At 41.1% G+C, this 13,480-nt stretch overlaps 1 protein-coding gene across 1 annotated transcript in view; it reads right to left on the bottom strand.

Annotated features, from left to right (window-relative positions):
• LOC117473292 (sickle tail protein homolog) overlaps window positions 1–13,480 on the bottom strand; it is a 160,939-nt gene that overhangs the window by 59,793 nt on the left and 87,666 nt on the right. Inside the window, exons 7-9 of the mRNA XM_034118809.1 lie at window positions 6,736–7,006; window positions 5,669–5,936; window positions 822–1,139 (exon numbers count right to left, since the gene is read on the bottom strand). Coding sequence (XP_033974700.1) covers window positions 822–1,139; window positions 5,669–5,936; window positions 6,736–7,006 — 857 coding nt within the window. The remainder of the gene's footprint in view (window positions 1–821; window positions 1,140–5,668; window positions 5,937–6,735; window positions 7,007–13,480) is intronic.

Here is a 13,480-nt window from a genome sequence, read left to right as displayed (position 1 = left end):
AAAATACAAAGACATGCACAGTATCAAATGAGGTCTTAAATGGGGCGTCTGTGTAATTTCTGAATCATATGATGTTTCTTAATCAGCCCTTCAAATTCACAATGCAATCCAGCAGACATGCCAAAGAAAAGAGATGAAGCCCTCCTCACTGTGTGCCATCCTGGCCCTTATGAGTGTTCATATCATATTTATTGCAAATAAAAAAGTGTATTGTTCTTTTCAAACCGCATAGTGTCTCTCCTCAAGGTCAAAGAAAGAACAAAGGAGACCCACCTTGTGCTCCACAGTATTACTAGTGGGCAACAACTCCAAACGGCACACTACTGTAATGATCACAGGAAACTACGAAAATATCTCTCTTGCTCTGCAGGAGGGCTGCAAGATGGCCAAAATGATTATCACATTTGTTTATCAATAATAGATCTATGATTATTTATCCTGATAAGGCTTTAATTAGTAACAAAATATTTGTATTGCACTTTTATATTTAATTAAAGCCATGACAAAACCGCACAGACAGACAGGACTAGTAATAAACAGGTTATTAATCTTCTGCTCTGGACTGCACACTGCACAGGCGTTTAGGCGCATGTAAAACTTCATTATCACATGCCATCATGTTTGTTTGTTTGTAGGAAGCCAAAATTATGATTGCTATTCAAATGTAATGCGTTGAAGCAGTGTGTGATTGCTGCATCTTGTCTTTACCAATGTGTTTGAATACTTAGGTCTGAGGTCTGACGAGGACTTTTTATTAAATATACACCTCATAAAGTGTTTACAATGAAGGAATGAACGGGGTCACTCTGGCTATAGCTCACCTCTGGGGGTTGCTGTTAGTCACATGACCATGAAGCAGTCTCTCTGGTTGTCCCAGAGGGCTGTCCAAAAAAACAGACGAGGTAGAGGAGGAAGAGCCACTTCCTCTTCTTCTGTTGACAATCTCCACTCCGGCTCCGTTACTGTCCTGCCGGAGGGACCGGCGGATCGGAGACATCCTCTCTGGAGACACCAGGCCCACGCCTCCGATGATCTGTCCGCCAATCATCCTGACTTCATTGACCCTGTGAGGGGAAGGGGGCGGGGTTTTGGTTCCCAGCGATGGAAGCTGGCTGTCTCCAAACTTCCTGCTCTTCTGCCTGCATGGTGGAAAAAATATGCAATGTATGGATTCATATACACCTGTTACAGGAACATCACAGGGTGTGCTGGGTCCCACTAGTGAAAAATGCTACCATTGTTTTACAATCTATCACTCCACCACTCTGTCACTGATCTGTTTTTCCTCTACGCTTAAAGGGAGGTTATATTGCCAAGGGGAATATTTACATTCATGTTTCTACCACAAATCACCGTCTGGGGTTACAGCAACTATTGTTATCTCAACAAAATTAACAGATAAGAAAAAATCCTGCAAGGAGGGCCTTTTAATGTCTCAGCTGAAGAACCCCTACTATACTGTCACTGTACAGTAGCCATTCAATCATTCACATTCTGTATGACCATGATAATCCATCATAGCACAGAGACAGCACTGTTGACAGTCACACATGGTCTTCTGATTGCATCAGACAGAAGATGTGTCTCTGCTCTTGTCTTGTTAGATCTCAGTTCTGCTGAAACTTTTCGATGTTAATCTCCGACATAACAGAAATGCTTGTTCTGTGCTCCAAACTGCTCTGAAACACACCATCTACAGATACAGCTCATCTGTGTGTCCCAGCCCTGGCCCCCAGCACCACCGTAAGGAACTCACTGTTACCTATGATTAGGCTGGGTCCTTTAACTCCAACATTAAACACACTTTAGGGACTGCCTTCTTGCATCTACGGAATAAAAATCCAGCACACCGGAGTTCTGGTGACATCACCATACCGAATGGCAGCCTAGTCTAGCTTCTCCCGCAGTAAGATATTAATTTTGCCTCGTTTAATTGCCAAATAAGAAATTTCTCAAAAAATTACAAATAGTTAACGGGGTGAAGATGGGATGAAAGTATGGACAAAATAAAAACATTGGCCCAGAGTCTACCACGAACAACTCGCCTGCACAGGTTGATGATGAGGAAGCTAGCGCAGAGCCACACGTGGCTAGCTTAGCTAAAGTTCTGGAGGAGACATGGGACTTTTGCAAAGACACAAAACAACAATTAAACGAAATAAAGTCTGAGCTAACCAACATCAACGTTAAAATAGCGGAGGCAGAAATGAGAATTGAAAACGTGGAAGACTGCATTCAAAATGTGGAACAGGTGCTGAGCAAGATGATCAAGGTAATGAATCAGCAAGAAAATAAACTGACAGACCAAGAAGGAAGATCCCGAAGGGAGAATATAAGGATTTATAATGTCCCAGAGGGAGCGGAGGGGTCATCTCTGGTTGACTTTGTGAAGAGTTTACTACAAGAGGCACTTAAAAAAGGGAACTGAAAACTTCCACGCCAACACTATGTGGAATATAAATATCATTACCATCATTACAATACACTCGCTGCTATATAACATGTGCAATATTATTATTAGTGTGAATGCTGTTTACGGCATTCCACTATTGTTCTTCTGTTTCTTTAATCATCTTCTTCTTCTTCTTATTTCACCAAATAGTTTGTCTCTCAATAACTTAAGAAACCATTCAAATATCAAACTATTCAGCCTTTTCAGCACATGATGGGAAAGTTTAGACTTTTTCCAAATATTTCATACTTTTATGATATATATTCAGCTTTTTAAACTCTTTTTTTAACATGGAACTCAATGGGAGGAACCTTCAAATCCTCTTTTCCTACACCGTGCGCCAAATGCTTCTCCTTCCACATACTTTCAGCTAGAGACTTCATTCCAACTTTTAAATGATCACAAGACCTTCAGCTATAAAACATGTTCTTCAGATTTTTCATATCTTTTACACTTTTTGAGATATTTAATTAAGGCCAATTGTAAATTCAGCCTGATCTTTCCTCAGAGCAGCAGCTGCACACCTTTAGTGAATCTGCCAAAAATGCCACTTTATTGACCTGAAAGTGCACAAAAAGCTGATTTTACCGAAAGCAGCTACCGTTTTTAAACTATAGTTAGAAATGTAAGAGGTTTATTTCTCATTCAGAACAATGGAAAGGCACTCCTTTCATCTCCATGGAAACCTCTGATCTCTGGGCTCACGTACACAGGTGTTTGATAACGTAGTCACCTCAAACACAAACACAGAGACTGGAGTTTAACAGACTGTCTCAGCCTATTGTTTTCTGTCTGATGGAGACTTCATACTGACTTCAACATGTTCCACATATTTTATACATTATTGGTGACGTGTGGTTTCAGTTCAAAAGTTTGCAGTTAAAATATTCTGATGCTTTTCAAAGCGTTTTTACTTTCTTTTCTCTTCTTAATACACATTCATTCACTACTACTTACATTTAATATCTAACTCCTTCAGCCTACTTTCAGCTATAAACCATTCAACTATTAACTTATTCAGCTATTTCAGGACATTGAGGCTATACATTTAGTTGTTTATACCTTTTTTAAACCTTCACTATTTTTCCTACTCTTCCAGTTTAACATTTCACTTTCAACTTTTCAACAAAGTCATTGCAATGCATTTGAGCTGTAACAATTTGATTCAAATCATTTCACTTTTCTGCATTTCTCCGCTAAGTTCAGCAACACACTGACTTGGTTTTTGTAGCTAAAATCAGCTACCATTCAGCTAATAACATATTCAGCTTTTTCTGCATTTTCAGCTAAATTCAGCCACAAATGTTCACAGTTTACAGCATTCACACGCATTTTCTGCAGGAAATGCATTTTCTAGTTATTAATAATATGCTATGATAACGTCCAATTACGTATCTGCCACTACGTTTTATTTTTTGCACTACTCAATACTGCTAATAATTACGTTAATTAAGTGACCGTCTATGTTTCATGTTTTCTGTAGATGTTTAGTTGCTCTTTTTGCTGCACTTTTAGTGTACAGTTTTGCTGTTGTGCTGCTGTGTTTGTTGTATTGTTGTTGCTCTGGCACAACAATTTCCTTCGGGATCAATAAAGTCTTATCTTATCTTATCTTATCTTGAGATCCCCCCCGCCACGGAGCTCGGCATTGAAAGAGCGTACCGAGCGCTCGTACCGAGGGCCTCCGGAGACAGGGAGGACAAGCCGCCGTCAATAATGATCAAGTTTCTCCGATACTCAACTAAAGACGATATTTTTTTTGAACGGGAAACAGATATACTTCGACCAAGATTACCCACCAGCTATTTTGCAAAAACAAAAAAGACTACTCCGAGGCAAAGCGAGTGCTAAGGCAGAGAAATATTCGCTTCCAGACCCTGTTCCCTGCTAAACTACGAGTATTTTCCGAGAACGGGACGAGGCTCTACCAGACTGCTGTGGAAGCATCCAGAGACATGAAGGACAGAGGAATGCCTGTCACCGTGATCCCACCGAGAGAGAGCCTGGCTGAGCAGCTGTCCCACTCCAGCCTGGGAGACAGTGGGAGGACAGAGGCAGACAGAGGCAGGAGAGGAACGAGGGAGGAATATCAGGGAGAAACTGCGTGCCTTCAGGAGACAAGTCCCGTCCACCACAGGAGACAAACCATAAGTTCTGACTAAGAAGGTGAACTGAACAGAATCTGATTAAGAAAGTGCTGTGTTTAACATTCTAAAATTAGACGGACCAATGTGACATTTTCTTTTTTTCCTCTAATATTTTTTACAAGTATTCTTTCTTCCCTATTTAAATGAGAATATATATACATGGGAAAAACATAGGGAATCTTTTTTTTTTCCATGGTAATGGATAGAGACAATGGGGGCCCTCACCCTACAGGTAGAAGAGGCCTTCCCCCACAGCTAGACGTTCTCTCTAGCCCAGGGTCGCTTACAAGAGACCCCGGCCTTGGAACCACACCTGTTCTGTTAGTATGTGTTTTTTTGTTATGGTATGTTCAGGAAGTAGATCATCTTATTTTTGTTTTGATAATAACAATGTTGCAAAGACAAACTTATACTTATGGCTCGTGGCAAAGTGAAATTCATCTCACATAATATCAATGGGCTGCTTAACCCAATTAAACGTAGTAAAATTCTATCTAAAATGAGAAAAGAACAAGCCCACATATACTAACAGGAAACTCACTTAAAGGTTACACCAAGCACCGAACCTAGGGGGACAGAGCCTTCTCCCTCGCTGCCCCCCCCTCTGGAACTCACTCCCACAACACATCACAGACTGCACTGACCTCCCCACCGTTAAGACACTGACCAAAACACACCTTTCTGGCTTGTGTGATTCATGTTGTGTTATATTTCTAAATGTTGTTTTATTAGCCAGATTTTTTATTCAACTTTTTATCTTTTTTTATGTTATTTATTTTTACCACTTTAAAGTGTAAGTGTCTGATAAACCTGATAAAGCGCTTGAAAATAAAATGTATTATTATTATTATTATGTGTAGTGGCTGTGCCTGTTGCCATGGTATTGCCTGACACACACCTTATTATTTTTTGGTAGCTTCGGGAAGATCATTAACATCCTTCTGAATCCTTCATTTATATGAACAGGATAGTTTCTGGTGGCAGACTGAATCGGGCTCATGACCTCTGTCTCAAACCATGCAAGAGACAAAGGACTCCCCCCCCCACAGTTTGCTGGATCAGTGTGTACCTGTGCAGGGAGCGGGTCTGCTGGCTGTCTCCATGGTCCATCAGGGGTTTGACGGAGGCCCGGTACTGCTTCATCCCCCCCGGGATCCCCGTGACCCCCGGATCCACCATGTCTGCAGGCAGAGAGGGGGGAGCGCTACACTGGGAGGAGCTGAAGCTGAGGCGACCCCCTCCCCCTCCATCCTGCAGGGAGGAACAATAGGAGTCTGGGAAATGTGGTCGTCCTTCACCACGCACCACCAGGGCCTTACTGCTGCCAACGTCCTCATCTGACACACACACACACACACACACACACACACACACACACACACACACACACACACACACACACACACACACACACACACACACACACACACACACACACACACACACACACACACAGTTACATCAGATGAATTTCAGAGCAGTTGCTTGTTCTGCGTCTTTTTTACCTCTCTTGTTAAAGAGTAATGGAATACCTTTCCCATGTATAACTTGTTGTAACATTTGAGAGACGTTTACTTTACTTGAGTATTTCAATTTTGTTCTACTGTGTACTTCTACTCCACTACAATACTGAGGTAAATGATGTACTTTGACTCCACTACATGTATTTAATACCTTTAGTTACTTCACAGATGTGGATGAATGATGTGAAATATAATCAAGTGTTAAATCAGACTTTAGTTCCACCTGGAGTAAATCCACAAGCTACCCTGCAGTATACAAAGTCATTCAAACTAGCTGCACCTTTACCAGCTTTGAGAACACTTTCATGATCAATCATTATAAAACATATCATATATATTATTCTGAAATGGACCAATCTGCACAATGACTACTTTTACTTTGTGCACCATTTACCTAATAATAATAATAAGTTAAAGTAAAAAAAAAGTTGTCTATTGTCACTTTAATGTAAGCAATCCTTCGGTCTCAGGATAGAGTGCTGTGTATTGTACAGATTGTACAGATTTCAGAGGCAGAAAGCCCATGTGTTTCTTTAGTCAAGGTAGAAACATGCACACTGGTTTTGTCATCAGACACTAGTCATTGATGGATGGTGAGCGGCAGGTCTCTCACCAGGCTTCACGTCTCTCCTCTCCAGGATGGCACTGCTGCTGGAGCTCAGGGAGCTGGATCGCCCCCCCCCTGGTAACATGCTGCTTCCTGGATCCACCATCCCAGTCCTACTCCCTGTGCTCCCACCATACGGCCTCCTGGAGGGAGAGGAGGGCATGGAGCGGACCATGGGGGGGGACATGGAGCCCTGCAGGCTGTGCAGGGGGCTGCGGCTGGACGCTGACAGGGTGTGGACTGGACTGTGACTGCCGTACAGAACCTCTTTAGAGATCTGTGAAAAACACAAAGTATCTGAAATAAGATGGGGAGATGGCAAAAACAGGCCGAATGCTCAGACACCAAAACAGACCCAGCGCCGGAAAAAACGCTTTACAGATAAACCCTGCATAGGCCCAGGTGTGTGTGTGTGTGTGTGTGTGTGTGTGTGTGTGTGTGTGTGTGTGTGTGTGTGTGTGTGTGTGTGTGTGTGTGTGTGTGTGTGTGTGTGTTTGGGTGTGTGAGTGAGTGAGCGAGTGTGACAAATGTGTGCAGGTACTGTGGGAAAAACTCCAAGTATGGACATGCTTTCACACATGTTGACTCTGATTCCCCTGCTGTGTAGTTTACAGTTGAACAGGTCCAGGCTCTGACTGCCAGGCTGATCCAGGAACAGCCAGTCGCACTGCTGTGTGAACCGCAAAAAACTCTGAGCTTGCTGATCGTTTCCTTCAACCTTATGTTTTCATGTTCATTGCCTTTCATGGACTTATTACACTTACTGTGTGTGATAAATTATTTCCTTTGCTATACCTTTTGTCAGTCCTCAGTAAACCCTAAACAGGCCTGAACTTGGTGCACTTTATTCCAAAATCTGTAGGTGGTCCTTCTAAGTCTGTTTTTCATATCAAGTTTTGCCATCAAGGCGCTCTGTCAACCTTTAAAACAAAGTCTGTGTCCTCATCATGCTCATGTCATGCAGCCATTTATTTGTAAAGTATTGCTTTACATTCAAAACAAAGTAATTTGCTTCTCCAGAGAGTGTTCATGTGCCCCTGCAGCGGTATGGGACTGGCTTAATGTTGCCATGTTTTGTAGCGCTGGATTAGCTCAATATCAAATGCAATGCAAATAAATCAAAGAGAAAATAAATAAAAAAACTAGGATTACAATAGGTCTTCGCCTTCGACTTTGTCGAGCTCAGGCCCTAATAACATGTTTTTTACTTAAGTGTTTTATGTAAGACAACAGAACAATGTAACTTTAGAAAAGAAGAAACCAAGAAATGTAGGATCAAAAATGATTTTTTGTATAGGGAAACCTGCCTTTCATGAAGCATACTCAGGTTAAGCTCACACACACTATTTTATGAACATATGTGACCCGCTCCATCGAAATCAGTCGGAAGTCACAACGGCTCATTTCAAAATAAACGTGGATTTGCGTAAAAAACTAGTTTTTCGGGGTTCGGGTGTTTTGTTTGATTTTAAAAAAACAAAATCTTGGCTTTCAGAATATGAAACTTTTATTTCCAAAATCACACGATAAAAACATTTGTGAAGCTTGTAAAGGGAAGATGACAACTCTCACTCGCCACTCTGCTCTTCCTCAGCGCTGCTTCCCCTCCCTCCGGCTGAAATGATGAATGTAAGGCATATAGTAATCATAGATAACACGGCAGGGTCCGTTACAGTTTGTTTTCATCTGATTTCAAATAAACAAAGTCTTGGCTTTCAGAATATTAAACTTGTTTCGGCAAATTTAGATGATAAATACAACTATGAAGCTTGTAACGGCATAATTACAAGCGGAGAACGGAGTAATTTAACGTTACAGCAGGCATAACAACAGCCGGTGTTTCTCGTGAGTGTTTTCCCCGGGAAACAAACACAATACACACAAATGCAAAATTACACAAACACACACACACATACACTCACACACTCGCCAGCTTCCCCCAGACCAGTAATCCAAACAAAAATATCTTCCCTCCGTAGTGTTTTGATCATTTGCTCCGCTAATAATCAATCAGATCGATGGATTCCAGAGAAGAGGAAACTTTAAAGGCCTTTTTCTCAAAATGATGACTCGGTGACAGTCATTATATAATGTGACATATTTTGCTTAATATTTGGAGTACACTAACAATCCTGATATCATTAGAAAGCTAGGAATCTCCTCTTTCCAACAGTGTATACAACTCAAAATGTGTCTTCGGGTCAATGCGACTGATTTCGATGGAGCAGGTCACATATACTGTAGTGCTCAGAGTGAGAATTAAATACAGTTTCTGGGGGGGAGTTGCCTCAGATCAGAGCTGATGGGCGTCAATTGAAACTGGATCACTCCTGAGTTCTTAATGAAACTTTTTAGTGACAATAGTTTACAATTACATTAAACAATAGCTAATAAAGTTATGAGGTTAACCCTAATCCCCAATGTTTAGAAATAGAACAGTAATCTGATTACATATTTTTTTTAATAATACAGTTCCCTTTATTGGATTCCTGATTACCTTCCTTAGATGTAATCCGTTACTCCCCAAGTAAAGTAGTCCTTTTGTCATAAAGTATGAAGTTTAGAAGGGTTCATTTGAGCTGATAGCGATGGAAACACCACCAGAGCCGGCTGCAATTCTAAATTCGGAGTTTATGTAGAACCTACTGCCCGCAAACACTCTTATAATAGTCGTTCTTCTTCATAAATCTGCAGAGATCTGCACTGCTAGATACTTAAACCTGGCAATAGCCATAGCCTTTGAATCAAACAACAAATACAAAAGCTCTCACCCTGTCCCACCTTGTCGTCTTTTACATGTTAACTGCAGTCATTATACAGCAGTTATAAAAAAATATATATATGCCTTACTTTTTGTGTTAAGTTTATATATAAAGTTTGGCTGTAAGCAGTGCACAGGATAACAATGATTTTCTATCCTTTTTTACTTTTCCATCAAAATTAACAGTTGAACAACCATTGCTATTGCCCAACCAACCCTAAAATAAAGTAATACAGCATAATATTAAATGTATCTTTGGTCAAAAGTTCTACAAGTGTTACTTACCTCTGAACACAGTCAGTGGAGCAGCAGCCGTGCAGAGAGGTGCACGGCAGCCTATGACTGCGCCTACAACATTGAAATCCATGTCTATATTTCAAAAGGGCGTTGATCTCTAAACCTGCACAGATCTGACATGTTATAACACATAAACTGCAAAGAGTCTGTCATAAAATGAAATAAAGCCTGCAGTGTAACGTCCAGACCAGTTACACAGGCTGTCATTTAAAGCAATGACACAGATTCACAACAACAGATACTCCTTCCAACTTCAACTCACGCACACACACATTTTATTTTTGATAAAACACTTCAATCAGTGCCAGTGATTTGCATATTACCATACACACTTGGCATTTGAAGCGAAGGGTCGCCTCCTGTCCCGATCGGACCAAACACAGAGCGTGGACTGGTAGCTGGAGTGGTGCCAGTTCACCTCCTGGGCCCTGCCGAGGTGCCCTTGAGCAAGGCGCCGAACCCCTAACTGCTCTGGGCTCCGGTGAACTGGCTGCCCCTTCACTCCCCCTCTCCTATCCTGCATGTGGTTCTGTGCATGCTCGTGTAAATCAACCAGTGTGTGTAATGTGAGTGATACAAATAATGTCCCCGTTCTTCTTCACACCCACGTTTGAGGGCCAGGAAACTAGTGTCTGGCACTTATTAAATACAGGCCGTGTCTCAATTCAGGGACTGCATCCTTCGGAGGACGCAGTCTACGCGGTCCACGAAGGATGCAGCCCACGTAGACCGGGTAGGCTGGACCGAGCGGCCGGCCAACGAAATGAGACGGTCTAGCCTACGGAGCACTTCGTATTTACGTCACATGATACGCGCTGTTCGGTTGCGCTGCTCCAGCAGCCTGCTAGCAAATTAGCTTACAAGCTAACTCAGCTGAAAAGGATCCAGAAACGTTACTTTTACTCCATTTGTTGGAGATCACCGATGGCGATGAAATAAAGAGGACCATGGCCAGGTAAATGAGATCAAGCTGTTCCTTTAGGCCCCAGTAATGTTACATTAGTAAGTTAACAAGTAAATTATATATAGCTCATGTAATTTAATCATATTATTTCATATTTAAAATAAGTCTTAATTTTTCTGTACTAATAAAACAATACGTTTTTTTAAATGTACAAAAGCATGTTGTATAAATTGATTTTTAACAATATTACTTTTCTAATCTTAATATCTAGCTGTGGTTTATAACCAGCCCAGATGTTATCCTACCTACACCAGGTCAGCCGCACCATGACCCCCTGCTCTGCTGAAATATACAATTAAACATTTTCTATGGCCTATGTTGTCACAGTCATCATTCACCAGTAGTTTTCCATTCACCTGTCTCACCTGTTAACCACACACACGTTTTTGCTCACTCTCTTTCTCTACTGCACCCATTAGTCACACTGCCAGTATTTAAACCCTCACCAGACACACACCCGTTGCCAGATCGTACTTTGCCTTCATGCTAGTCTTTCACACTTTTGTTACCAGATTGCCTACCCGGTTCCGACCCTGCCTGTCCCTGACCTGCCTGCTCTGCCTGTTCCCTGATCCTGCCTGTCCTTGGACTATCCTGCCTTGCCTGCTGTCTGACCCTGCCTGTACCTACGTTGCCTGCCTCGCCTGCTCCCTGACCCTCTGCCCGGCCCTGACTCACCTTCTGCCTGCTGTCCTCAGGTTCGCTTGCCTGCACGTCATCCGGCTGTTACTGTTCTGCTGGTATCCCTCTGCTCTGGTAATACCAATAAAGTATATTACCAATACTCTTTGGTTTCTCGAGTGCTGCATTTGGTTCCTTCATCAGATTGTGACAGATGTTCTGTATTGCTATAACTACACTGAATTTAAGACAGTTCAATGACCTAGAGATATCCTATTATTCCACTGCTTATGTACACATGTTGTAAATAATGGTTAAAACCTCAGTAAATGTGTTTAACAATTACTATTTTAATTCAATTTTGTATTTTCATCTAATCACACCAGCAGTAAAACAAATATCAGCAAAAGTGTGTTTATGGAGTTGTTTATTTGTATTATATGTGCAGCAAGTATATAGAAGCAGCTGTTTGGGGAATCAGACAGACTCAAGCTATAACCATTAAATATCTATTAAAAGAAAGAACACAGAAAAAATCTAATTCTGAAACTAAGACACAGAAGATAAAATATAGATAAATATAAACAAACACAATTTAGATTAAGTAATATAATCTTAATTGTAGATTAAATCTAGACAGTATTGCAAATAAATTAACTGTTAACAGAAATGTAATAAGTATATACAGTATATGCAAAATGAGATGTTATATATGGCACACAGATGAAATGTGTTAATTTGAAGTAAAATTATGTAAGGCTGAAGTGACAGCAGTGACGAGCTCTACAGTTCTGCTCTCATACGTCTGTAGGACGGCAGTAAGCAGAGGTCTGGGTGGATGATGTTCCTGATCGCCGTTCTGCTTTCTCCAGCACCACGGGGGGGGGTCCAGGAGGATGGCAGCTCTGTCCTGATGATCCGCTGTGCACTTTTCAGATCTATTTCTCCAGAATTGTCCTAATCACAGAGAAAAAGACAAATGAAGTCATCACATTAAACACAGGGTTGCAAAATTATTATTGCAAAATGTAACTCTAAGCATTTCAGACAAACAATCCCTAAAGGATTATTTAAAATTATGTACTGTTTTGGTTTTTAAAATACTAAAGAGATGAAATGACAGTCACAGCTTGCATCCCTTTGACAGCACGGCACAAACTAACATCAAGCAAAAGGCTGTTGTCTATTTTTTATTGTCTTATTATTATGGGATTAGGATCAATTAAATAAACTTTAACCTAAATAAAAGATGATAACATCTGGTGGAAATATTTCAAATAGGCTTTTCTTTTAGCCCTACCTCAAAGCAGCATGAGCTGAACACAAAGGTTGTAATGTTGTCCCCAAGTTTAATAAACGTGCAACATGTCAGAGAAATAAATAAAGCTAACAGCAGCTAAACGTCAGGGTAGCATTTATAAATCCCACCGTACTGTAGGCTATACCGGTCTAAATGTTTTCACTTTGGTTTATTTATAGATGTAATATAAAGTATAACTTATCTATAACAGAGCCAAGATCTCTGTATGACTTTAGTAAACTTCTGAATTGAATACAAAATAAGTGTAAACAACAGTGCAGCACTTCCAGCTAGCTAGCTAGCGTCACTAACGTATTTATCCGTATTATTTAACGGAAATGTACGTTTTAATGCCCCTTGGGTTTGACGTGTGTGACGTTAGTTATTTTAAAGTAAGTTAAAACCCAATACTCACATTTATTAGTGATGAAAAAAACTCACTTGTTCCCAGCGCGCATTGCATCCTGGGATATGGTAGACCGCGGAGGATACATCAGATTTATCCTCCAAACCCGGGAAAAGAAGGCCGCATTCGTGGGCCGCATTCGGAGGAGTCTTGTCTTTAAAAAAAAATTGGGACAGCCTTCTTTGGCGGAAGTGACGTATGCGGTCTACGAATGCAGCCTCCGAAGGATACGGCCCCTGAATTGAGACACGGCCACAGTCACACAACTCCCTTTAGATGATCCTGAAGATGGCGCCTGTGATGATGCTGTGTCTTCTCCATCTCTGCCTTTTTTTCGTTTTATTTCAGTGTTTGTTTACATTTCGTTGTGTGCTTTTAAATTTGTCCGCAACATGCGAGCCG

The sequence above is a fragment of the Trematomus bernacchii genome, unplaced genomic scaffold (assembly GCF_902827165.1).
Source record: "Trematomus bernacchii unplaced genomic scaffold, fTreBer1.1, whole genome shotgun sequence".
NCBI classification, from domain to species: Eukaryota; Metazoa; Chordata; class Actinopteri; order Perciformes; family Nototheniidae; genus Trematomus; species Trematomus bernacchii.
Note: the sequence above shows the minus strand (reverse complement) of the source record. Positions and strands in the feature narration are given on the sequence as shown.